Here is a 27,573-nt window from a genome sequence, read left to right as displayed (position 1 = left end):
CAACCTTGGGATGTTGTTCCAGGAAGAAGGATTGCTAGGAAGAGATGGGCTCCACCTACCAAAGAGAGGGAAGAGCATCTTCGCAGGCAGGCTTGCTAACCTAGTGAGGAGGGCTTTAAACTAGGTTTGCCGGGGGATGGTGACCTAAACCCAGAGGTAAGTGGGGAAGTGGGATACCAGGAAGAAACACAAGGAGGAGAGTACAACAGGGGAGGCCTCGTGATTCATACTGAGAAAGTAGGGCAATTGGCTATTTATCTTAGGTGCCTGTACATGAATGCAAGAAGCCTGGGAAACAAGCGGGAAGAATTGGCACAGTCAAGGAACTATGATGTGATTGGAATAACAGAGACTTGGTGGGGTAACTCACATGACTGGAGCACTGTCATGGATGGGTATAAACTGTTCAGGAAGGAGAGGCGGGGGAGAAAAGGTGGAGAAGTTGCACTCTATGTAAGAGAGCAGTATGATTGCTCAGAGCTCCAGAATGAAACTGGAGAAAAACCTGTTAAGAGTGTTAGGGTTAAGTTTAGAGGCGAGAGCAACAAGGCTGATGTCGTGGTGGGCGTCTGCTATAGATCACCAGACCAGGAGGATGAGATAGACAAGGCTTTCTTTGGACAACTAACAGAAGTTTCCAGATCACAGGCCCTGGTTCTCATGGGGGACTTCAATCACCCTGACATTTGTTGGGAGAGCAATACAGCAGTGCACAGCCAATCCAGGAAGTTTTTGGAGAGTGTTAGAGACAACTTCCTGGTTCAAGTGCTGGTGGAACCAACTAGGGGCCATACTCCTCTTGACCTGCTGCTCACAAACAGGGAAGAATTGGTAGGGGAAGTAGAAGTGGGTGGCAACCTGGGTGACCATGAGATGGTTGAGTTCAGGATCCTAACAAAAGGAAGAAAGGAGAGCAGCAGAATACATACCCTGAACTTCAGAAAAGGAGACTTTGACTCCCTCAGGGAACTGATGGGCAGGATCCCCTGGGAGGCTAATATGAAGGGGAAAGGAGTCCAGGAGAACTGGCTGTATTTTAAAGAAGCCTTATTGAGGGTTCAGGAACAAACCATCCCAACGTGCAGAAAGAATAGCAAATATGGCAGGCGACCAGTTTGGCTTAACAGATAAATCTTCAGTGAGTTTAAACACAAAAAGGAAGCTTAGAAGAAGTGGAAACTTGGACAGATGACTAGGGAGGAGTATAAAAATATTGCTCAAGCTTGCAGGAGTGTAATCAGGAAGGCCAAAGCACAACTGGAGTTGCAGCTAGCAAGGGATGTGAAGGGTAACAAGAAGGGTTTCTACTAGGGCTGTTAAATGATTAAAAAAATTAATCACGATTAATCGCACTGTTAAATATTTATTTAAATATTTTTGGATGTTTTCTACATTTTCAAATATATTGATTTCAATTACAACATGGAATACAAAGTGTACAGTGCTCACTTTATATTTATATTTATTACAAATATTTGCACTGTAAAAAACAAAAGAAATAGTATTTTTTAATTCACCTAATACAAGTACTGTAGTGCAATCTCTTTGTCATGAAAGTTGAACTTACAATGTAGAATTCTGTACAAAAAATAACTGCATTCAAAAATGTAACAGTGTAAAACTTTAGAGCCTACAAGTCCACTCATTCTCATTTCTTGTTCAACCAATCGCTCAGACAAACAAGCTTGTTTACATTTGAAGGAGATAATGCTGCCTGCTTCTTGTTCACAATGTCACCTGAAAGTGAGAACAGGCGTTTACATGGCACTGTTGCAGCCGGCATTGTAAGATATTTACATGCCAGATGCGCTAAAGATTCATATGTTTCTTCATGCTTCATCCACCATTCCAGGGGACATGCGTCCAGGCTGATGACAGGTTCTGCTCGATAACAATCCAAAGCATTGCAGACCGACGCATGTTCATTTTCATAATCCGAGTTAGATGCCACCAGCAGAAGGTTGATTTTCTTTTTTAGTGGTTCAGGTTCTGTAGTTTCTGCATTGGAATGTTGCTCTTTTAAGACTTCTGAAAGCTTGCTCCACACCTCATCCCTCTCAGATTTTGGAAGGCACTTCAGATTCTTAAACTTTGGGTCGAGTGCTGTAGCTATCTTTAGAAATCTCACATTGGTACCTTCTTTGTGTTTTGTCAAATCTGCAGCGAAAGTGTTCTTAAAATGAACAACATGTGCTGAGTCATCATTCGAGACTACTAGAACATGTAATATATGGCAGAATGCGAGTAAAACAGAGCAGGAGACATACAATTCTCCACCAAGAAGTTCAGTCACAAATTTAATGAATGCATTATTTTTTAACGAGAGTCATCAGCATGAAAGCATGTCCTCTGGAATTGTGGCTGAAGCATGAAGGGGCATATGAATGTTTAGCATATCTGTCATGTAAATACCTTGCAATGCTGGTTACAAAAGTGCCAGGCGAATGCCTGTTCTCGCTTTCTGGTGACATTGTAAATAAGAAGCAAGCAGCAGTATCTCCTGTCAATGTAAACAAACTTGTTTGTCTTAACAATTGGCTGAACAAGAAGTAGGACTGAGTGGACTTGTAGGCTCTAAAGTTTTACATTGTTTTGTTTTTGAGTGCAGTTCTGTAACAAAAAAATCTACATTTGTGAGTTGCATTTTCATGATAAAGAGATTGCACTACAGTACTTGTATGAGGTGAACTGAAAAGGACTATTTCTTTTGTTTATCATTTTTACAGCAGAAATATTTGTAATCAAAAATAATAATAGAAAGTGAGCAGTGTACACTTTGTATTCTGTGTTGTAATTGAAATCAATATATTTGAAAATGTAGAAAAACATCCAAAATATTTAATACATTTCAATTGGTATTCTATTGTTTAACAGTGCGATTAAAACTGTGAATAATTGCGATTAATTTTTTTAATCGTGATTAATTTTTTGGGGTTAATCGCGTGAGTTAACTGTGATTAATTGATAGCCCTAGTTTCTACAGGTATGTTAGAAACAAGAAGGTGGTCAGGGAAAGTGTTGGACCCTTACTTACTGAATGGGGAAGGCAACCTAGTGACAAATGATGTGGGGAAAAAGCTGAAGTACTCAATGTTTTTTTTGCCTTGGTCTTCACAGACAAGGTCAGCTCCCAGACTGCTTCACTGGGCAGCACAGTATGGAGAGGAGGTGAGCAGCTCTCAGTAGTGAAAACAGGTTAAGGACTATTTAGAAAAGCTGGACATGCACAAGTCCATGGGTCTGGATCTAATACATCCCAGGGTGCTGAGGGAATTGGCTGATGTGATTGCAGAGCCATTGGCCATTATCTTTGAAAACTTGTGGTGATTGGGGGAAGTCCTGGATGATTGGAAAAAGACAAATACAGTGCCCATCTTTAAAAAAGGGAAGAAGGAGAATCCGGGGAACTACAGACTGGTCAGCCTCACCTCAGTCTCTGGAAAAATCATGGAGTAGGTCCCCAAGGAATCCATTTTGGAGCACGTGGAAGAGAGGAAGGTGATCAGGAACAGTCATCATGGATTCACCAAGGCCAAGTCATGCCTGACCAACCTGATTGCCTTCTATGATGAGATAACTGGCTCTGTGGATATGGGGAAAGTGGTGGACGTGATATATCTTGACTTGAGCAAAGCTTTTCATACAGCCTCCCACAATATTCTTGCCAGCAAGTTAAAAAAGTATGGATTGGATAAATGGATTATAAGGTGGACAGAAAGCTGGCTAGATCATTGGGCTCAACGGGTAGTGAACAATGGCTCAATGTCCAATTGGCAGCTGGTATCAAGCAGAGGGGTCAGTCCTGGAGCTGGTTTTGTTCAACATCTTTATTAATGATCTGGATGATGGGATAGATTGCACCCTCAGCAAGTTCGTGGATGACACTAAGGGTATCTCTACACTGCAAAATTAGGTCGATATTATAGAATTCAATTTTTATAAATTGATTTTATATGGTCGATTGCGTATGTCCACACTAAGCACATTAAGTCGGCGGAGTGCGTCCTCACTACCTTGCAAGCATCGACTTATGGAGAGGTGCACTGTGGGTAGCTATCCCACAGTTCCCCCAGTCTCCGCCACCCACTGGAATTCTGGGTTAAGCTCCCAATGCCATATGGGGCAAAAACATTGTTGTGGGTGGTTTTGGGTACATGTCATCAGTCGCCCCTCCCTCCGTGAAAGCAACAACAGACAATCATTTCACACCTTTTTTCTGTGTGGATGCCTTACTGCTTTATCCTGCAGTATGTGCAGAACCAGAACCTGCAAAAGCAGGTGAGGAGGCAATGGCAGCGCGGTGATGAGGACATGGACACAGACTTCTCTCAAAGTACGGACTCCGGCAATTTGGACATCCTGGTGGCAGAGGGGCAGGCTCATGCCGTGGAACTCCAATTCTGGGCCCAGGAAACAAACACAGACTGGTGGGACCACATAGTGTTGCAGGTCTGGGATGATTCCCAGTTGCTGCGAAACTTTCGCATGCATAAGCGCACTTCCATGGAACTTTGTGACTTGCTTTCCCCTGCTCTGAAGCACAAGAATACCAAGATGAGAGCAGTCCTCACAGTTCACAAGTGAGTGGTGATAGCCTTCGGAAGCTTGCAACACCAGATAGCTACCGGTCAGTCAGGAATCAATTTGGAGTGGGCAAATCTACTGTGGGGGCTGCTGTGATCCAAGTAGCCAAAGCAATCACTGAGCTGCTGCTATCAAGGGTAGTGACTCTGGGAAATGTGCAGGTCATAGTGGATGACTTTGCTGCAATGGGATTCCCTAACTCTGGTGGGGCGATAGATGGAACACATATCCTTATCTTGGGACCGGACCACCTTGGCAGCCAGTACGTAAACTGCAAGGGATACTTTTCAATGGTACTGCAAGCACTGGTGGATCACAAGGGACGTTCCACCAACATCAACGTGGGATGGCCAGGAAAGGTACATGACGCTCACATCTTCAGGAACCCTGGTCTATTTCAAAAGCTGCAGAAAGGGACTTACTTCCCAGACCAGAAAATAACTGTTGGGGATGTTGAAATGCCTATAGTTATCCTTGAGGACCTAGCCTACTCCTTAATGCCATGGCTCATGAAGCCATACACAGGCACCCTGGACAGTAGTAAGGAGCTGTTCAACTATAGGCTGAGCAAGTGCAGAATGGTGGTAGAATGTGCATTTGGACGTTTAAAAGCGCACTGGCGCAGTTTACTGACTCGGTTAGACCTCAGCGAAACCAATATTCCCATTGTTATTGTTGCTTGCTGTGTGCCCCACAATATCTGTGAGAGTAAGGGGGAGACATTTATGGTGGGGTGGGAGGTTGAGGCAAATCGCCTGGCCACTGATTACATGCAGCCAGAGACCAGGGCGATTAGAAGAGCACAGCAGGGCGTGCTGCACATCAGAGAAGCTTTGAAAACCAGTTTCATGACTGGCCAGGCTACAGTGTGACAGTTCTGTTTTTCTCCTTGATGAAAACCCGCCTCCTGGGTTCACTCTACTTCCCTGTAAGCCAACCGCCCTCCCCCCTTCGATCACCGCTTGCAGAGGCAATAAAGTCATTGTTGTTTCAGAATCATGCATTCTTTATAAATTCATCACACAAGTAGGGGGATAACTGCCAAGGTAGCCCGGGACGCGTGGGGGAGGAGGGAAGCACCAGGTGGGGTGGTGGATAAGGGGAGGAGGGAAGGACAAGGCCATGCTGCACTTCAAAACTTATTGAATGCCAGCCTTCTGTTGCTTGGGCAGTCCTCTGGGGTGGAGTGGTTGGGTGCCCGGAGTGGCCCCCTGCCCCCACGTTGTTGGGCATCTGGGTGACGAGCCTATGGAACTTGGGGAGGAGGGCAGGCGGTTACACAGGGGCTGCATCAGTGGTCTGTGCTTCTGCTGCCTTTCCTGCAGCTCCACCAGATGCCAGAGCATATCAGTTTGATCCCCCAGTAGCCTCAGCATTGCATCCTGCCTCCTCTCATCATGCTGCCGCCACTTCTCCTCTTGCTTCCGCAACCTCTCATCTTGCTCGTCCCTCCAGTCCTTGCGTTCATTTTCTGCTTTCCTGGACTCTACCAATGTTTGCTTCCATGCATTCTGCTGAGCTCTTTCAGTGCGGGACAACTGCATGAGCTCAGAGAACATTTCATCACGAGTGTGGTTTATTTCACCTTTTTATCTGCGCTAGCCTCTGGGACGGAGATGATGGGGGAGTGTTGAAACATTTGCTGCTATGGGAGGAAAAAAAGGGAGAGTAGTATTTAAAAAGACACATTTTAGAGAAAAATGGGTAGACTCTTTCATGGTGAACCAAGCTGTTAACATTATATAGCACACGTGCTTTCGCTACAAAGTCGCATTTTGCCTCTTATATTGAGGGCTTGCCAGTTTGGTGTGTGAGATCACACATGCAGGGCCGGGCAACAGAATTCAGCTTGCAGGCAGCCATGGTAAGCCACAGTCTTTCGGCTTCTTCAACCTTCATAACATGTGGGAATGGTTTCAAACAGCAGCGCCCTCCTTTCCCATACAAGCACCTGTTGGGTTGGCCATTTAAAAGGAGGGGCTGCGGTTTTTGGGTTGACGTGTAGCACAAACACAACTAACCCCCCCCCCCAATTCTCTGGGATGATCGCTTCGCCCCTTCTCCCACCACGTGACTAGTATTGGGGAAGATCCCTGTGAGCCAAACGCGAACAGCTCAGCGTGAACAGGCCCCCCCACACCACGTGGCTAAAAGCGGGGATGATTTCTTTTCAGCCACAGGCAAACAGCCCAGCAGGAATGGCTACCTCTGAATGTCCCCTTAATAATGTCCTTGGAGGATTTCTGCTCCATCCCCAGACATGTTAACAGACTTTTCCAGTAGCTGTGCTGGCCGCGAATGCATCCCAAGTCTTCAGGGCAAATTACTCATTAAACACGCTTACTTTTAAACCATGTATTATATTTACAAAGGTACACTCACCAGAGGTGACTTCTCCAGCTTCATGGTCCGGGAGCCCGCCTTGGGAGGGTTGGAAAGGTATTGGCTTCAGGGTGATAAACAGTTCCTGGCTGTCAGGGAGAACGGTTTCTCCACTTGCCTGTTGTGTGCTATCCTCCTCCTCATCATCATCTTCGTCGTCCCCAAAATCCTCATCCCTGTTGCATGAGACTCTCCCCCCTTGCAGGTGTCCACGGATGGGTGGGTTAGTGGTAGGGGCACCCCCTAGAATTGCATGCAGCTCATCATAGAAGCGGCATGTCTGGGGCTCTGACCGGAGCAGCCATTTGCCTCTTTGGTTTTTTGGTAGGCTTGCCTGAGCTCCTTAATTTTCATGCAGCACTGCTGCAGGTCCCTGTTATAGGCTCTGTCCATCATGCCTTTGGAGCTTTTTTCAAATATATTGGCATTTCGTCTTTTGGAACGGAGTTCTGATAAAACGGATTTGTCTCCCCATACAGCAATCAGATCCACTACCTCCCATTCAGTCCATGCTGGAGCTCTTTTGGGATTCAGGGACTGCAATGGTCACCTGTGCTGATGAGCTCTGCATGGTCACCTCTGCTGATGAGTTCGCCATGCTGGCCAAACAGGAAATGAAATTCAAAAGTTCCCAGTGCTTTTCCTGTGTACCTGGCTAGTGCATCTGAGTTGAAAGTGCTGTCCAGAGCAGTCGCAATGGAGCACTCTGGGATAGCTCCTGGAGGCCAATACCGTCAAATTGCGTCCACACTACCCCAAATTCGACCCGGCGATGTTGATTTCAGCGCTAATCCCCTCATTGGGGAGGAGTACAGAAATTGATTTTAAGAGCCCTTTAAGTCAACAAAAATGGCTTTGTTGTGTGGATGGGTGCAGGGTTAAATTGATCTAACGATGCTAAATTCGACCTAAACTCGTAGTGTAGACCAGGGCTAAGCTGGGGTGAGAGGTAGATACACTGGGGAGTAGGGATAGGGTCCAGAGTGACCTAGACAAATTGGAGGATTGGGCCAAAAAAAATCTGATGATGTTCAAAGCCTTTCCTGGATGCCACGTTTGTGAAGGAATGCACATTGGAAATGCTGGAGGAGCTTTTTGCCGGAGATAAAAATAAAGATGACGTTGTAGCAAATTCCCTTGTCTGATTCCATGGCAGTGTAAAAATTGGAGGTAATTTACTAGGATTATTTGTCAGCACTGCTTTCTGATTTAAAAACACCAAATACATGTCTCTTGCTGTGGACAAATCAAGCAATTTAAATGACACTGCCTGGCTTTTGCTGTGTGTTAGATTTTATGATGGTAAAATTTTCAAGGAAGAAATTTTGTGCTTAATACTATTAGAAACTTACACCACAGGAGAGATCATTTTTGAAAAGGTAAAAAAAGGTAAAAGACTTTTTGGGGGGGGGGGAATGGTTTATTTGTGCAGAAATTTAAATTGTTCGTTACAGATGAAGGTCCCTCCATGACAGTGGAAGTGAAGGGCTTTGCTTCATGTTTGGCAGTGATACAATCTTCATTAAGTACATGCATCATTCACCAGACTGTCCTGTGTGCTAAGTAGTCTGGGGACTTGGAAAAAAAAATGGGTATTGTGATGAGATTAGTGAACTACATAAACTCAATTTTTAGCTTACCGCATCGTCTTTTTAAAGCTCTTTTACAAGACTTTTCAGCTGTATCCAATGATCTGTTGCAACACATTGATGTTCACTGGTTAAGTAGGGGGCATGTGTTAGAAAGGTTTTGTGCGCTTTTTAAAGAAATAATAGAAATTCTTTCAAACCATAAGACCAACAAGGACTGCAAGTTCCTGGAATTTATGAATGATGTCTCCTTTATGTCACAGGTAGCTTTTCTGTACGATAGTACTAGTCACTTGAATTCCCTCAACTTGCAGCTCCAAGGCCGTGCAAGTAGAGTCAGGAATCTGTTTGACAAAAAAGTGTCTTTCAGACAGACTTAATAGGAAAGATTGTGCACTTTCCCACATTGCGTTTTGTTGCTACAGATGAAACTTTGATGGAAACAATGCAAGAATTCCTAAACAACCTGATAGAAAATTTAAAATGTGATTTGAGAATTTTAAAATTCCAAAGGATTTGCTTTTATTTGTTCATGATGAGTGTGTCGTCTCTGGTGATGGATCTTGCTTCTGAAGCAAAGAACATTCTTGATTCAGTTGATGAAGGTGCTTTTCAGTTAGAAATTGTAAGGCTTCAGAGTTCAGATATATTAAAGGCAAAATTCTGAGAAGTGGGACTTTGTGATTTCTGGATTCAATATGCTGGCCAGTTTCAGAACAGCCAGAATCTAGCCATCTATCTTTTAACAAATATCTATGAATCTATGAAACAATGTTCGGATCAGCGTACCTCTGTGAATCTGGGTTTTCTACCATGAACAGTATAAAAAAACAACACAGCAGTCACCTGACAGATGAGCATCTTCACCAGTGGTTGTGCCTTGCCCAGACCATTTGCAAACCACTCTTCACAAAGCTTGCCAGAGATCATCGATGTCACCTCTCTCCTTAGAGATTGCCAGAAGCATAGGTAATAATGTCGTTTTATAAACTTTGTTAAAAGATTGCAACATAAGTATTAGTGTTTCTATCAAGGTCTTTATTTATTGGCAGCTGAAGGTTTGTTGTGTTTTTTTATTTTGTCAACGTTCTGCGCAACCAACCTCTTTGGTCATAAAATTCTAGTATCGGCCTGCGGCTAGATCTAATTGAGTATCACTGCCGAAAGTGTAGGGACTGCATTTCTGCCTGTCCTTTTTGCAAACTGTGCAAAGGGGAAAAGGCTCCTCACATATCCCCCAAAACCCTACACATTGGTAAAGGTATGACCGACCCAGGCCCTGTAGTAATACTGCTGTTAATATTTACTGGGATTAGAAACAAGTAATAAAGTGCAACTCAAAAATTTTCACGTCTGATTTCTTTGGACTTTAACTTCATTATCAAATTTCAGATTAAAAAAATTTTTTACTTTTATTATGTTTGTACATCTAAATATGTATAAATGGCAATGCAAACATCATATACTTCAACATACGCAAGTAGCAGAACAGTCACTTTTTTCCGTCTCCCATCAAAAGCTTAGGAAAACGGATGTGTATTTTCAAAGTCTCACTTTTCATGTTTTTTTGCACAAAATCTTTAATAACTTCGTTGTCATATACTTTTGAGCCAATTTCAACTTTACTGAACAGCAAAACCCACAATATATCTGTTGGTTCCTGTGAGACCATTACAAATATTTATCAATTTTAGCTTTGAAAAGTTTTGATCTCCTGAAAAAAAATTCACAGGTAAGGTAAGGACAGTGTGCAGGGCAAGAATGCTATTTGGGAAGAGGTCACCTTTCTTTTTCTTGTTGATAAACTGAAAGGTATGTTGAAGCTCTGGGGGTTGAGAGTTTATATATAACTCTGTAGGTTCATAGTAGTTAAACATTAACCACTAATGTTAATTGGATTGGATTGGGCTTCAGCCATCTGCTCTGACATTCAGCATGATGAATTTCTGTCAATTCCTACAGTTCAGTGGGTTTTACCAGATTAACAAACATCTAGAAATCTCACTCATGACCACGTTCAAATACAAGTTGCTTGCCAAGATCATATAGGTATATCTCACTTAAGCAATTCCCTGCCTGTGCAGGGGCCTTGGGCATTAGTTTGCATCAATCCCTCTATTCTCTGCCTGTGGCACACAATAGCTTAGTTTTCCAAGGGTTGTAATATTATGGTCTACTTTTGGTGGTTGAGTTTAGTGCGTGGGTGGTGTTGGTGGCCAGGGATTTGCATGAAGGGAAAATGTCACAGTTCCACTGGTTTTCTCTTTCCCCTTTTGCAGATAACAACCAAGCAGTTCTCTTTTCCTGTATATTTGGAATTCTTGGCTTTGTAATTCTTGTGGTTCTAATCTTCCTGCTGTGCAGAAAGCAGAAGAGGTAAGGAATCATTCTAGTAAGTTGTTACAGATATCTGAGCAATTGAGAGAGGAAAGGATTTTTAGTCAGAATATTTTAATTTCTTTGGGGTATTTTGTCTTCTATACCTAAAAAGTGTCATTTCAAAACAGACATGGTGACACCCAAGTGATACATTTTTTTAGGTGGTTCTACAATTTGTCACAAGGTTCCATAATTTATCTTGCACCTTTGACCATTTCTCTTCCTCTCTTGTCACAAATCCATCAACTTTGGGCATGCTTCTAATATCTCTTATGAAAAAGTCTAGTAGAATTTAATAGGAAACAATCAGCTTTCTCTGTAGGGTTGTCAACTATCTGGAGTAGCTCACAAGCACGAGTGCCAACCTCAAGGGCAGACTGTCAAGAAGCAGGGAACCCCAAATTGGTTGAGAATTCTATATTTAGTTTTCACCAACCAAGTAACAAGTGTGAACTCCTCAAACACTATGGCTTCCTAATCGTGGAGTCCCAGACAGTCCCCTTGGGTACTCCCATCTGTCTTACCATTCAGGCAAACTTGCCTTTGTGATAGATGGTCCTTTACACCAAAAATCACAACAATATTCAGGTTACTCCCAGTCCCAAAGGACTAGCCACTTACCCCAAGTCAGTCGCACCTTAGACCTCACACCAAAGACAATACTTGTAGCCAATCCTATAACTAAAGATTTATTAACTAAGAAGAAGAAATGAGAGCTATTTACAAAGTTAAGCCAGGTAAACAAACACACAAATGAGTTACAGTCTTAGGTTCCAAAAGGTGATAGAAGCTACTGAGATATACAAGCTTTCTATGTCCTTTAGCGCTAAGCAGCTTTGGGATCCCTTGCTTATGCTTGGAAATATTGCCCTCTCCAAATTCCAAGCAGTATAGTGATACAGTTCCTTCAGGTCTGGGATTTTTATTTCCTTCTCCCAGAGTTCAAAGTAATGGGACAAGTGTTTGCGCCCATCTCCTCTTCATGGGGGGTTGGAGGTGGATGTAATCAACCAAGTCTTTGTCCTTTGATGTTTCCAATGGCTCATTTGGTTTCAGTGGGCCTTCTTCTGTGCAGGACCATCACTTTGCATTAATTAATGCTTCTTTCCTGTTTGATGAGTTACACAGTTACAGAGGTTTGCAATGCAAACAGTCAATATAACTTTATACCATGTGTCAAGGTTCCTTCCCCACTCTGAACTCTAGGGTACAGATGTGGGGACCCGCATGAAAGACCCCCTAAGCGTATTTCTACCAGCTTAGGTTAAAACTTCCCCAAGGCACAACGTCTTTGCCCTAGAATTAGGTAAACGCTGCCACCACCAAGTGATTTAACCACAATCAGGGAAAGGACCACTTGGAGTTGCTATTTCCCCAAAATATCCCCCCAAGCCCTTACACCCCCTTTCCTGGGGAGGCTTGAGAATAAACAAGATGAACACAGACCAGTCTTGGATTTTTAAGACTCAAAAAACCCAATCAGATTCTTATAAAACAGAACTTTATCAGAAGAACAAGAAAAGATAAGAGAACAACTCTGTAAAATCAGAATGGAAGATAATCTTACAGGCAGTCAGATTCAAAACAGAGAGAATCCCTCTAGGCAAAACCTTAAATTACAAAAAGACACAAAAACAGGAATACACATTTCCTCCAGCACAGCGAATTTCACAAGCCAAAACAAAGAAAACCTAACGCATTTTCTAGCTAGATTACTTACTAACTTTACAGGAATTGGAGGGCTTGCATCCTTGATCTGTTCCCGGCAAAGGTATCATACAGACAGACCAAAGCCTTTTCCCCCCCTCCAGATTTGAAAGTATCTTGTCCCCTCATTGGTCATTTTGGGTCAGGTGCCAGCCAGGTTACCTGAGCTTCTTAACCCTTTACAGGTAAAAGGACTTTGCCTCTGGCCAGGAGGGATTTTATAGCACTGTATACAGAAAGGTGGTTACCCTTCCCTTTATATTTATGACACCATGGGATACAAATGTTATAAGTGAGATCAATACAAGCAGTATCCTACAAGCATTTCATCAAATCTAAACACATTCTTACAAACTTAAATCTATTTTAGCAATGCTAGCACACAGGTCGGTCAGACTGGTTTCCAGCTATGCATTTGTTAGTATTCATGAAGCCTAGGGGCCTTGGCTTGAGCTGGCACCTGGTCTGCCAGCGTCACAATAGTCTTTGAACCATCCTATGGAATTTAACAGAAAATTATATACTTGCTATAGAAACCTGTAGGATAATTTAAAAGTCCTACAGAAAGGTGATCATTTGCTATTAAATTCCATAACATTTTAAGAGAGAGATGTAATATATATCTGCAGAGAAGATTAAAATATCTTATATATACATGAGCCTGCAAAATGTTTTTTCTTTTCCACCAAGTATGGAATTTTCCCCAAAAAAGTTACACTAGCAAAGTTCAAAGTTGGGATACTTAATTTATTGAAAAGCTATTTTAGCTTACTATTAGAGGTCTCTGTGACTTCTGGTCCCTGTACACATGGATTCATTTTGACTGTGGCATGTGGCTTTACAGGCAGAGAGATCTAAAAAATAATATTAATGAAACTTAAAATTCTCTATGGCTCCTTTTCTGAAAAGACAGTCACCATTATTGAATTTATGGAGAAGTGAGATGGGAAAACATATATGGCAGTAGTACTCAATGAAGCCGCAGACACCACCAACACTCTACCCATCACTGAAAATACAAACCAATTGATTCTGTCACCCAAAATCAACTAATTCTGGTACTCCCCAGAATTCAAACCATTTAATGTTTCCTCCTACAAAACATACTTCTTTAATGTTGCCTCATACAATTAACACAGAATCCCCATACCACAACCCTCATGCATAATTGATATAGATTCCCATAGAATCTAGATACTTACCACAATTAATACAATGTCCTCACATACAGCATCACACAGAAAATTCATGGAGAGCCCCCTTCACCACCCCCACATTTGGCAGAGTCCATATACATTACAGATTCCCACAGGGAGAACTCATCACAATTAATATATTCTCCCCTCCCAGGCCTGGGAAGCACAACAGCACTGGGAGATGTTCACACATCCCCACGACTGAGTAGGGAGCTGAGGGTGGAAAACCTTCAGCACATGATCTGCCAGTAGAATTGATGAGGTGGGACAAACTGATGGTGGGATCACGAAGTGTAGATATGTCATGAGAGCCCATACTGGCAGTTTCTGAGCCCTGCATTTAAATTAATTTGTGATTCCTGCCCCCCCCAACCCCATGATATAAGGCATTTCCATAGTACACAGTGTTCTGTTAGCTTTTGTTCAACACATGAATAAAATGAGATAAAGTTACACAGTTCATAACTTCAATCTTCCAAAAACTGCCAATAAACCCTTCATGTCCCATCCACCATCATACATTCTGTTGACCTGTATATGCTACATGTTGCTGAAAGAATCTGTATTTTACAAATGTTTTAGGGAATTTAGAAAAAAATATAGTATTGGGATTATTTGAAGTCCATGAGATCCTGCATGGTCCTAGAGGTCTGCACTAGTGGAGCTTGAGGCAGGGTGAGGGCCTGTGTGTGTAGCTGTAAAGCTATTTGCACTAGAAAAGCCATATTAGATTATCTAGTCTATCCTTGGGGAGTCATGAAAGATTGCTAACTACAGTATATTCTCCAGTACAGTTTTAAATATGCCAAGTTATATGTTTTACTATTGTACATGAGATGAGATAGAATACAGTGTCTGCAGAACTCTGGCACTGAGATAGTTAAATAAAAGACAGACAAGGATCTGACCTTGGTGTTTTCTGCTAGGACCAGGCACTTACATGTACATACCATTGCTTGTTGTGAATGTGACAAGAGACAATTGGGTGTGAAGCCTTTTAAACAGAAATATTGCCAATTTCAGCTGTTCAAAAATATTGAGTCAGCACCTAACAAATCATGAGATTAAAAAAAATAAATTTTGGTTCTTTGATTTGTCTTCTAGCTTTTAAGCTGTTAGGGTTCACATTTTCAAGCTTTTCTACATAACCGTAAAGGCTTGAAACTTAGGCCTAGATTCACAAAGATATTTAACTGCCTAAATCCCAGATTTAGGCCATAAAATTTTGAATTTAGACACCTAAATCCCAGTTTTGGCTCCACTGCGATCCACCAGACTTCTGCCGAACCCAGTAGGGGTCTAAATTCATATGGTGCCTAATTTTTCAAGGTAAAAGTTCCCTAGGCATCTGTTTTTCTGCATCTCAGGATGTGTGCTGTAGCCTTCCTCTAGAAATCTGGATGTCTATCTCTTACTTAAGCCCCAGAGCAATTCACAAATGGGGGGAAGATAGGTGTTTGCCTTCTAACCCAGCAGCGGCTTAACCACTGGACTACAGAGTCAGTCTCTCTGGCCCAATGACTATTTAAGTATTTATCCACAATGGAACAGTCATTGAGTGCAAGAGAGAGTGAGAGGGATATTGATAAACTGGAGAGAATTTAGAGAAGAGCCATGAGAATGATTTCAGGATTGGAAAAATGCCTTATAATGGTATATCAAGGAAGTCAATCTATTCAGTTTAAAGAAAAGGTTAAGGGTTACTTGATCACAGTTTATAAGTACCTACATGGGAACAAACACTTGATAATGAGCTCTTCAATCTAACTGACAAAGGTATAACAAATTCCACTCAGTGGAAGTCAAATTCAGACTGGAAATAAGCACTTTTTCAAGGGAGGGCAATTAACCATTAAAACTATTTACCAAGGGCCTGTGGGGAATTCTCCATCACTGGAAATTTTTAAATCAAGCTTGGATGTTTTTCTAAAAGATCTGCTTTTGTTCAAACAGGAATTACAGTAACTCCTCACCTAAAGTCATCCTGTTAATGTTGTTTTGTTGTTACATTGCTGATCAATTAGAGAACATGCTCGTTTAAAGTTGTGCAATGCTCCCTTATAACATTGTTTGGCAGCCTCCTGCTTTGTCCACTGCTTGCAGAAAGAGCAGCTGGGGAGGAGCAGGGACGAGGTGCATTCAGGGGAGGAGGCGGAGAAGAGGTGGGGCAGGAGCAGGAACTTAGGGGAAGGGGTGGAATGGGGATGGGGCAGGGGGGGAAGAGGCCAGGTCGGGGGGGGTCGAGCACCCACTGGGCAGAGGGGAAGTTGGCGCCTATGGCTCCCCTAAGTTCCCTGTGCAGCAGCCGCCCAGCAAGCTATCAATTGCAGGGCAGTTCAGATGTCCCTCCCCCCACTGCCATGTGCTGCTCCTGCCCTCTGCCTTGGAGCTGCTCCTGGGAGCCTCCTGCTTGCTGTGGTGCTAATGTCAGGGTGTCCCCCTCCCCCCCTTCTGTACCCATCTCCACAGTGTCGTGGGGGACACTACAGGGCTCAGGACCGAGGGAGCTTGGTGGCAGCAGCTGCTGTCTCAACTTGCTGATCTACTTTAAAAGGCAGTGTACTTAGAGTGGGGTCAACGTACTTAAAGGGGCAATGCACGTCTCTCTCTCCCACACAAAGGGTGTGTGTCTCTGTCTCTCTCTGCCATGCCGTCTCCCCTCCCTCCATTCCTGGTGCCTTGTAGAGTGAGGCTACATTAACAACAATGTGTTAAACCTTAGGGGTTCAGCCGAGGGCTAGTTCATCATTTAGCAGTAAGGCATTCCCTGGGAAATATCCCACCCTCTTCCACACTCTGACTCCACCACCTCAACCAAGCTTCACAATTATCATTGCTGTGTACAGTATTAAATTGTTTGTTTAAAACTTATACTGTGTATATGTGTGTGTCTGTGTGTATATATATACTACTACTTTAAGCTAAATGATGTTAAGCGACTCCAATTTCCCCATAAGAATTCATATAAATAGGGGCAGTTAGGTTCCAGGGAAATTTTTTTTGCCAGACAAAAGACTATATTTTTTATATACCTGTGTGTGTGTGTATATATATATATATACACACACACACACAGGTATATAAAAAATATAGTCTTTTGTCTGGCAAAAAAAATTTCCCTGGAACCTAACTGCCCCTATTTATATGAATTCTTATATATATATTCTTATATATATATATATACACACACACACATATACAAGAAAAGTCTCTCTGTGTGTATATATTATGTGATAGACCCAGGCCAGTTGGGTACAGCAGAGTAGTAGAAGGCAGATATACTGATGACCACTGGATAAGCAGTTTTCTGTTCCCTGACTGACCAGAGCAGGGGCTGCTCCAGGCTAAGGTGGACATAGAATCATAGAATATCAGGGTTGGAAGGGACCTCAGGAGGTCATCTAGTCCAACCCCCTGCTCAAAGCAGGATCAATCCCCAATCAAATCATCCCAGCCAAGGCTTTGTCAAGCCTGATCTTAAAAACTTCCAAGGAAGGAGATTCTACCACCTCCCTAGGTAACGCATTCCAGTGTTTCACCACCCTCCTAGTGAAAAAGTTTTTCCTAATATCCAACCTAAACCTCCCCCACTGCAACTTGAGACCATTACTCCTTGTCCTGTCATCTTCTACCACTGAGAATAGTCTAGAACCATCATCTTTGGAACCACCTCTCAGGTAGTTGAAAGCAGCTATCAAATCCCCCCTCATTCTTCTCTTCTGCAGACTAAACAATCCCAGTTCCCTCAGCCTCTCCTCATAAGTCATGTGTTCCAGACCCCTAATCATTTTTGTTGCCCTTCGCTGGACTCTCTCCAATTTATCCACATCCTTCTTGTAGTGTGGGGCCCAAAACTGGACACAGTACTCCAGATGAGGCCTCACCAATGTCGAATAGAGGGGAACAATCACGTCCCTCGATCTGCTCGCTATGCCCCTACTTATACATCCCAAAATGCCATTGGCCTTCTTGGCAACAAGGGCACACTGCTGACTCATATCCAGCTTCTCGTCCACTGTCACCCCTAGGTCCTTTTCCGCAGAACTGCTGCCTAGCCATTCGGTCCCTAGTCTGTAGCTGTGCATTGGGTTCTTCCGTCCTAAGTGCAGGACCCTGCATTTATCCTTATTGAACCTCATCAGGTTTCTTTTGGCCCAATCCTCCAATTTGTCCAGGTCCCTCTGTATCCTATCTCTGCCCTCCAACGTATCTACCACTCCTCCCAGTTTAGTATCATCCGCAAATTTGCTAAGAGTGCAATCCACACCATCCTCCAGATCATTTATGAAGATATTGAACAAAACCGGCCCCAGGACCGACCCCTGGGGCACTCCACTTGACACCGGCTGCCAACTAGACATGGAGCCATTGATCACTACCCGTTGAGCCCGACAATCTAGCCAACTTTCTACCCACCTTATAGTACATTCGTCCAGCCCATACTTCTTTAACTTGCTGACAAGAATACTGTGGGAGACAGTGTCAAAAGCTTTGCTAAAGTCAAGAAACAATACATCCACTGCTTTCCCTTCATCCACAGAATCAGTAATCTCATCATAGAAGGCGATTAGATTAGTCAGGCATGACCTTCCCTTGGTGAATCCATGCTGACTCTTCCTGATCACTTTCCTCTCCTCTAAGTGCTTCAGGATTGATTCCTTGAGGACCTGCTCCATGATTTTTCCGGGGACTGAGGTGAGGCTGACCGGCCTGTAGTTCCCAGGATCCTCCTTCTTCCCTTTTTTAAAGATTGGCACTACATTAGCCTTTTTCCAGTCATCTGGGACTTCCCCCGTTCGCCACGAGTTTTCAAAGATAATGGCCAATGGCTCTGCAATCACATCCGCCAATTCCTTTAGCACTCTCGGATGCAACTCGTCCGGCCCCATGGACTTGTGCACGTCCAGCTTTTCTAAATAGTCCCTGACCACCTCTTTCTCCACAGAGGGCTGGCCATCTACTCCCCATGTTGCGATGCCCAGCGCAGCAGTCTGGGAGCTGTCCTTGTTAGTGAAGACAGAGGCAAAAAAAGCATTGAGCACATTAGCTTTTTCCACATCCTCTGTCACTAGGTTGCCTCCCTCATTCAGTAAGGGGCCCACACTTTCCTTGGCTTTCTTCTTGTTGCCAACATACCTGAAGAAACCCTTCTTGTTACTCTTGACATCTCTTGCTAGCTGCAGCTCCAGGTGCGATTTGGCCCTCCTGATTTCATTCCTACGTGCCCGAGCAATATTTTTATACTCTTCCCTGGTCATATGTCCAACCTTCCACTTCTTGTAAGCTTCTTTTTTATGTTTAAGATCCGCTAGGATTTCACCATTAAGCCAAGGTGGTCGCCTGCCATATTTACTATTCTTTCGACTCATCGGGATGGTTTGTCCCTGTAACCTCAACAGGGATTCCTTGAAATACAGCCAGCTCTCCTGGACTCCTTTCCCCTTCATGTTAGTCCCCCAGGGGATCTTACCCATCCGCTCCCTGAGGGAGTCAAAGTCTGCTTTCCTGAAGTCCAGGGTCCGTATCCTGCTGCTTACCTTTCTTCCCTGTGTCAGGATCGACCATCTCATGGTCACTGCCTCCCAGATTCCCATCCACTTTTGCTTCCCCCACTAATTCTTCCCTGTTTGTGAGCAGCAGGTCAAGAAAAGCTCCCCCCTAGTTGGCTCGTCTAGCACTTGCACCAGGAAATTGTCCCCTACGCTATCCAAAAACTTCCTGGATTGTCTATGCACCGCTATATTGCTCTCCCAGCAAATATCAGGAAAATTAAAGTCACCCATGAGAACCAGGGCGTGCGATCTAGTAGCTTCTGCGAGTTGCCGGAAGAAAGCCTCATCCACCTCATCCCCCTGATCCGGTGGTCTATAGCAGACTCCCACCACTACATCACTCTTGTTGCTCACACTTCTAAACTTAATCCAGAGACACTCAGGTTTTTCTGCAGTTTCGTACCGGAGCTCTGAGCAGTCATACTGCTCCCTTACATACAGTGCTACTCCCCCACCTTTTCTGCCCTGCCTGTCCTTCCTGAACAGTTTATAACCATCCATGACAGTACTCCAGTCATGTGAGTTATCCCACCAAGTCTCTGTTATTCCAATCACGTCATAATTCCCTGACATCACCAGGACCTCCAGTTCTCCCTGCTTGTTTCCAAGGCTTTGTGCATTCGTATATAAGCACTTGAGAGAACCTGCTGATCGCCCCTCATTCTCAGTATGAGGCAGGAGCCCTCCCCTCACAGACGTTCCTGCCTGTGCTTCCTCCCGGTATCCCGTTTTCCCACTTACCTCAGGGCTTTGGTCTCCTTCCCCCGGTGAACCTAGTTTAAAGCCCTCCTCACTAGGTTAGCCAGCCTGCTCGCAAAGATGCTCTTCCCTCTCTTCGTAAGATGGAGCCCGTCTCTGCCCAGCACTCCTCCTTCATGGAACACCATCCCATGGTCAAAGAATCCAAAGCCTTCTCTCCGACACCACCTGCGTAGCCATTCGTTGACTTCCACGATTTGACGGTCCCTGCCCTGGCCTTTTCCTTCCACGGGGAGGATGGACGAGAACACCACTTGCGCCTCAAACTCCTTTATCCTTCTTCCCAGAGCCACATAGTCCGCAGTGATCCGCTCAAGGTCATTCTTGACATTGGAGACATTGACATGACTCCAATTAACCTGCAAAGAGTCAAGTGAGGCTGTTAAGCTAATGTGAACACCTGACTCTAATTAAGGCCCCTCTGATAGTATAAAAGGGCTCACTCCAGTCAGGCTGAAGAGAGCCAGGGAGCCAGAGGAGAGGAAGTGTGTCTGAAGGAGTGGGTAGTGAAGACACCCTCAGGCCACTGGAAAGGGAGCCCTAAGGTAAGGGTGAAGAAGGCATTAAGAGAGAAGCAGGAGAGCTGTGGGGAAGTGGCCCAGGGAAATGTAGCAACTCTGGCAGTGAAAGGTCAGCTGCCAACAGCTGCTGCCATTAGGGTCCCTGGGCTGGAACCCAGAGTAGAGGGTGGGCCCGGGTTCCCCCCAACCCGCCACTACAGAAACACCTCCTGGGAGGGGAAGACAGGCCCCTCTCAGGACAGGAGGCTAAACTGTTCTGGAACAAGCCCGTAGGGACAACAGAGACTGTGGGAGTTCTCTCACCAACCTCCTTGCTGGCTTATGATGAAAAGGGCTCAGAAGACTGTAGCCCTGGCCCTAGAGAGAGAAGAGCTACATGGAGGGTCGCAGTGAGCCTCTGAGGCTAGCATGAACCACCTGGAAGCGTGGGACCCACAGGGACAAGGTCAGAGCTCTGACACAATAGATATATATATGCACACACAGAGACACACACGCAGGTATATAAAAATATAGTCTTTTGTCTGGCAAAAACAATTTCCCTGGAACCTAACCCCCCCCCCCCATTTATATTAATTCTTTTGGGGAAATTGGATACACTTAACATCGTTTAGCTTAAAGTAGTATTTTTCAGGAACATAACTACAATGTTAAGCAAGGAGTTACTGTAATTCAGGGAAATTCTCTGGCCCGTGTTCTACAGGAAGTCAGACTACATGATCATATTGGTCCCTTCTGGCCTCAATCTATGAATCTATAAAACTCTCAATAAAATCACAAGAATTAGCAAAACTGAGACAACCAGTAATTCTGTTTTATATCTTTCCCTTAACAGGAAGGGACTCAGATTTTATTTAAACAAAAAAATATTTAAATGGTCCCAATATTCCCTAAATCTGTTTAATCTCCTGCTCGCTCACGTGCACGCTCTCTCTCCACTGACCGATAAGGTGCTCATCTCCCAATCTATACTCTCCCAGAGAGAATCAAAGTCTCAGCAATTTTTCATGCACTCCTCTGCTTTCTAAAACTTAGGCTATGTCTACACTACAGCGGTGCAGCTGCACTAATGCAGTTGTGCCACTGAGGCTTCTGGTGAAGGTGCTCTAAGCTGATGGGAAAGAGCTCTCCTGTCGTCTTAATAGCTCCTGCCTCCATGAGAGGCAGGAGAAGCTCTCCAGTCAACATAGTGCTGTCCACACTGGCACTTTGGTTGGTATAACTTATGTTGCTCAGGAATGTGGGTTGTTTACACCCCTGAGAGACGTAAATTATACTGAAGTAATTTGTAGTGTAGCAATAGCCTTAGATTATCCAGTCAGGGAACAGAAATAACACCATGTGACCTGCAGACCAATGCCACAGTTCTAAGCAAATGATGAATCACAAATTTCAATGCAAAAAGTTGTCATACACTGAAAAGTCTTTTTCATAAAATCTGAACAATTGCAAATAACAAACAAATTCATAAAGAATCTAGTTTCCTTGCAAATGGAGAGGGAGCTACATTTCCTGAATAGGTTATTTATTGTGAATTATTTGCGCAGCTCTAGTATTGGTAATGCGTAACGGGGATGAATGACTATCCTTCAGTGGGCTATGCATTGAAATTAAACACCATCAGGAGTTCTTCTAAAATTGATACAGAATGTTACATTTCCATCTAATTCAGTTCTGTTGCCAAGGTGCTTAACTTTTTTTTTTTTTGATGGCTCTTTAACACTTGCCTCCAACATTAGTTTCATCTGCTATTTTGTCTTTTTTCCAGACAAAATAATTGGAATCAAAAACTCAACCAAAATCCTGGGGTTTCAGCTACATCAGAACAAGAATTAGTGCAACTTCAGAGAATAGGAAGTTTGTAATCAGAGTACAACCGAAGCACAGCAAGACAACTGTCTGCAGTAAGCATAGCTTTCTCTACACCAACCTAGAATATAACTTTTGCCATGGAAGATTTATGCTATATTCTAATGGTCAGTTTCTGCCTTCATTTACATCTTGGCTGAGATGCCAGAGAGAGGAATAAGTGGTGCAGATTTGGCCTTTTGTATGTCAGGTGCAAGGAATAATGCTTCTAGGCATCGGCCTCAATTTGTGGTTTGGCTTCCTATTTCAGTCATCTTTCTCTAAGTAGAAACATGAGGTTAAGAAAGCTAGAGCCGTTCTGTTCTTGGACCTTCTCGGAAAGTTACTTTGCTTTCTTAAACTTGTTTAACTTCTAGTATTTGGGAACTTTCACATGCATTCTTCTTTTTTCTTCTTCTTTTAGGCTGTTACTGGAATAGGAGAGAAATGAGAGCAGTCCTTGCTGCCTGTTTTCACACATTGTACCAGAGAAGCAGCCCCCTCAGGCAGACCTCTCCCCTTACAGACTGACCCTCAGCCAAGCCACCATGCTGTACGGACAATAATATCCCTCCCTGTCTCCTTGATCATTTTAACTTCAACCACAAGCTCTTTTTATAGTAAGATTGTAACATGAAAAAGTAGTCCAACCTGAAATAGCCTTTCATGTCTTGGGTTTCCCTTTCTCATCTAGGTGAAGCAGTATGTTGCTTTCCCTTCACTTAAGATTCAATTCTTAAAAATAATGTCACTGCTGTTTCGTTTTAAAGGCATAAATCCATGGCTCTTTACTCTCCCCTAATGCCAGTGCTTCTTCCAACAATTAGATGATCAGATAGTATGTTGATGGGAGACATATATGGATGGATTCAAATACTGTTTGCCCCTGTTGTGCTTGTACAGCTCTTTTATATCTGCAAACTTTCACTGAAGGCAAAGGAAGATTTGCCTATATAAGAACATTCAGCTAGAAAGGATTACAGTTCTTAATATGGCTATCCAGGATGCTTTTGCTGGTCCCAATTTGTATAATCCCTAAATGGTACATGAAATGAAGCACTGATCTCCTTAAAAAGGATTGTAATTCTTTGTCTTAGACTTTCCTTCCTGTGGCACACTTGCATATGAACCACCCCACCAGTGTATTTGTAACTGAAATGGGACACCCTACTCTCACCCCTCACATTGAAAGATGACGACAAGAACATTTTCTCCCTGGATTCTTAATCAATACCTTTAATTGTAATTTCTGTCTTGTATAATTGCAATAGATAATGTTTGTGATTAGTTAAGGACTCCACTTTGCATTGACATTTAATTGTGTCCCAGTATGTCTTCTTATCTTCATTAGAAAGTGATTTCTGAATTACTATCATGTATAGATTTTTTTTTTTCAAAGAAAAGCCTCCAGGTGCCTCTGCACAAGTCCCTCTCAGCGTGCAGAGTCCATTCTGTCCAATGCAATTCCTTTCAATAAATCAGACATAATCATTAACCTTTGCAGTTTCCAATCAGAAAAATCTTTGCCTCATATATTGGGTAGAAAGCCAGGGTTGCTACAGACAGAAAGGAGACTGTGTAGAGGTGAGCTAGCTGAGCTGGAACACAGTTTATACCATAATGGGAACGGAGCCCCAGTGAAATAAGACAGACTGTTTATAGTTTACTGTAGACTAAGTTATAGTTTAATCTATTAATTCATTTTTCATATGTATTATGAAATCAATCACAACAAAAAAAGTGGGACAAATTCTAGCTGGAAAAGTCCACTATGGCTAGGTGTGCAGTCTGGTCTTATTTAATAACTAGCCGACAAAGGGGTAAGACGATCCAGTGGCCGGAAAATGAAGCTTGACAAATTCAGACTAGAAATATGTGGCAATGAACAGTTGACCTAGAGGTGTGGCTGATTCCCCATCACTTTAAGTCTTTAAATTGAGAATGGATGTCTCTTTAAAAGATACACTCATGCCTTTACAAATACAGCCCAAAATTGTGTGTGTGTGTGTATGTGTATATATATATATATATGTATTGTGATAGACCCAGGCCAGTTGGGTACAGCAGAGTAGTAGAAGGCAGATATACTGGCCACTGGATAAGCAGTTTTCTGTTCCCTGACTGACCAGAGCGGGGGCTGCTCCAGGCTAGGATGGACACATGACTCCAATTGGCCTGCAAAGAGTCAGGTAAGACCATTAAGCTAATGTGAACACCTGACTCTAATTAAGGCCCCTCTGATACTGTAAAAGAGCTCACTCCGATCAGGCTGGGGAAAGGAAAAGGGAGCCAGAGGAAAGGAAGTGTGGCTGAAGGGCTGGGTAATGAAGACACCCTCAAGCCACTGGAAGTGTTGCACGCTCATAGTGCTGGTATAAGGGGCCCCACCGAGCCTCTACTCCTCAGTTCCTTCTTATCACCCGTGGCAGCTGTTGGAGCTTCCCCACCTTTGCCTTGGCAAAGTGTGTTAGTGGTTTCCTAATTGAGAATTCTGTAAATAGTTTTATTAGTTATTATAGTGTGTTAAGTGTAGATAGTTTAGAGTAGTAGCTAGGACTTCTCTCTGTGTCTGGAGAGTGAGTCCGTCTCTCCCCGGTACTGTGGCATACCTCAGTCACCGTGGTTTAAGCAGTGCTCTTCCTGTGCAAAGCCTATGCCAACCAGTGACCTGTACTTGAGTTTTCTTAAGTGTTTGGGTGAGGGGCACAGGAAAGATCGCTGCGAGATCTGCCGTGATTTTAAACTGTGAATGCCAAAGGATCGGACAGAAAGACTAAAAGTCCTCCTCATGGAGGCAGCACTGAGGCCTGCCTCGGAGTTGAGATCTGACTTGGCACCGAATACGTCCACATCTGTCCGGAGCCCACCACCCGCCTCTAAGAGCTCACAGCACCGCTCTTCCTCACCGGTGCCAAAGAAGAGGCACATAGGATATCAGGAGAAGACGAGTTCCCTGGCACCAAGAATGGACAAACGGACAGATAGGGATAGAGAGAGACCCATGCAGAGCCGCTCTCCCTCGCTGGCACCACGGCAGCCTCCGGCATTACCACCAGAGCCATAAATGCCCAGAGGTGAGGTGCTACCCCTCGCCCGGCACTAGATGGATGACTTTGTGGTACCATCAACCCAGGAGGTGTATGCTTCTACTAAAGACTTGATGACTCTGCCAGTACCGAGCCCCGCTAAGTCGCCTGAAGCAGCACCACCTGCGCCGCCAAACCCACTACTTTCAGGCCAATCTCAAGACTGGCCTCTAGGGAAAGACTCAGTTTATTACCTCACCAGAGATATCCCCGTGGCACCGGACCCTGGCGCTGGGTGGATCGTCACCACCATAGTCACCTCAGTCATCCAGCTCTCCCTCATCTTCAGGATCAGATTTGGGGTCCGACATCTCAAGGCACCAGCACCGTCGCCACTCCCCACACCCATCTCTGACGTCGGGAGTCCCAGCAGCCATGATGCCTCAAGGCGCCTGGTCCATGAGTCCCAGCATCATTCCAATGGCCCTTTTGGAACCCATGGGGGTTTCCCCCAGGTCAAAGTACCAGCTCGAGATGCTCCTATTCAGCGTGGTCAGAGATGGAAAGCAATGCTGGGGATGCACCGAGATACTCCCTGAGCCGAGCTCCAGGGTCAACGCTGGACCCGGTCCCAGTACCGGTCCCAGCACCCAATCCCCAACACGTCCCAGTACCGAGGCAGATGCCAGTACTGGTACTGGCCAGCAAGTGCACACTGGCCAGGAGGAGATTCCCTTGGACACTAGTACAGTTCATCCCTCCTCCTCGTCCTCACTGGAGGACGAATTAATGCTTAAAGGGTCTTCTCCTCCCCAGGATCACCTGAGAGTCTACCAGGACTTACTTAAGCAGGTGGCATCTAATTTGGTTCTCCAGGCGGAGGTTGTTAGGGAACCGTCTGTTGGCTTCCTGGACATTCTGATGGCCGCAGCCCCGGCAAGGGTCGCTCTCCCCTTGCACAACTCCATTATAGGCCCAATAAAGACCCTCTGGCAAAACCTAGCATCCATCCCTCCCACGGTCAAGAGAACTGAGAGAATATACTTTGTGCCAGCCAAGGAATGGGAGTTTCTATTTTCCCACCCCATGCCTGGGTCTTTCATGATAGCAGCTGCTAACAAGAAGGACTGTCAAGGCAACACGGAGTCAACGCCAAAGCCAAAGGAGCCTAAAAAGATGGACCTTCTGGGAAGGAAGGCCTATGCTACAGGAGGACTCAAACTTAGTCATCCCTTCCCACATGTTATAGTCATAGCAACCCAGCAATGCCTGCTGGGTCGCTATGCGCAAGTTGAAGGACAAACTTCCGCAGGAGAACCAGCAGGAGTTCTCAGGCCTGGTGGAAGAAAGCAAGACCATTCCCAGAGCCAGCTTACAGGCAGCCCACATCAGTCACTATGCGCAGGAGCTCATGGCTGCAAGCATCAGGGTTTCCACAAGAAGTCCAGCAAGCAGTGCAAGACCTGCCAATCAAGGGGCCCTCGCTTTTTTTTTTTTTTTTTTTTTTTTTTAACAAACCGATGCTAGGCTCCACAATGTTAAGGACACCAAAGCAACTCTGAAGTCCCTGGGTTTGCAATCCCAGTCTCAGCCCAGGAGACCATATAGGCCTTATCAGTTTGGCTGCTTCTATCCTCACCAGAGATACAACCAGAGGAGAAGAAGGAATAGAGACTCTGGGTGCAGGCCACATCCACCTTCCTGCTCCTCAGTGCAGCCCTCTCAACCAGCCCCTTGTCATCTGGGTACCTCAAAGCACTCATTTTGATGGGTTTTTCGAGGCCAGCATATGAATCCCACTCTCTCACGATCCAGTTACCCCTATTTTTTCCAACCATCTTTTCCATTTCCTCGAGGCCTGGAAAAGGGTCACTTCCAACCACTGGGTCTTAAACACAGTGGAGGTCACCTCCACCCCAGCCCCCTTCCCCATCCCTCTTCAGGAACCCTTCTCACAAGCTTCTGCTATAGCAGGAAGTTCAGTCCCTTCTCAGTCTGGGGGCTGTGGAAGACGTTCCACCACCTCTAAA

At 44.4% G+C, this 27,573-nt stretch overlaps 1 protein-coding gene across 5 annotated transcripts in view; it reads left to right on the top strand.

The window, feature by feature from the left end:
• The window catches only part of SUSD2 (sushi domain containing 2), an 86,425-nt gene extending 62,875 nt beyond the window's left edge, over positions 1–23,550 (top strand). For all 5 annotated transcript variants that reach the window (XM_074972294.1, XM_074972296.1, XM_074972295.1 and 2 more), the window contains 3 exons: positions 10,835–10,931; positions 22,438–22,573; positions 22,942–23,550. In XM_074972294.1, the coding sequence (XP_074828395.1) occupies positions 10,835–10,931; positions 22,438–22,534 (194 nt within the window). In that variant the 3' untranslated portion in view covers positions 22,535–22,573; positions 22,942–23,550. The remainder of the gene's footprint in view (positions 1–10,834; positions 10,932–22,437; positions 22,574–22,941) is intronic.
• The last annotated feature ends 4,023 nt before the right edge of the window (positions 23,551–27,573 follow it).

This window comes from Natator depressus, chromosome 15 (assembly GCF_965152275.1).
Source record: "Natator depressus isolate rNatDep1 chromosome 15, rNatDep2.hap1, whole genome shotgun sequence".
Lineage (NCBI taxonomy): Eukaryota > Metazoa > Chordata > Testudines > Cheloniidae > Natator > Natator depressus.
Note: the sequence above shows the minus strand (reverse complement) of the source record. Positions and strands in the feature narration are given on the sequence as shown.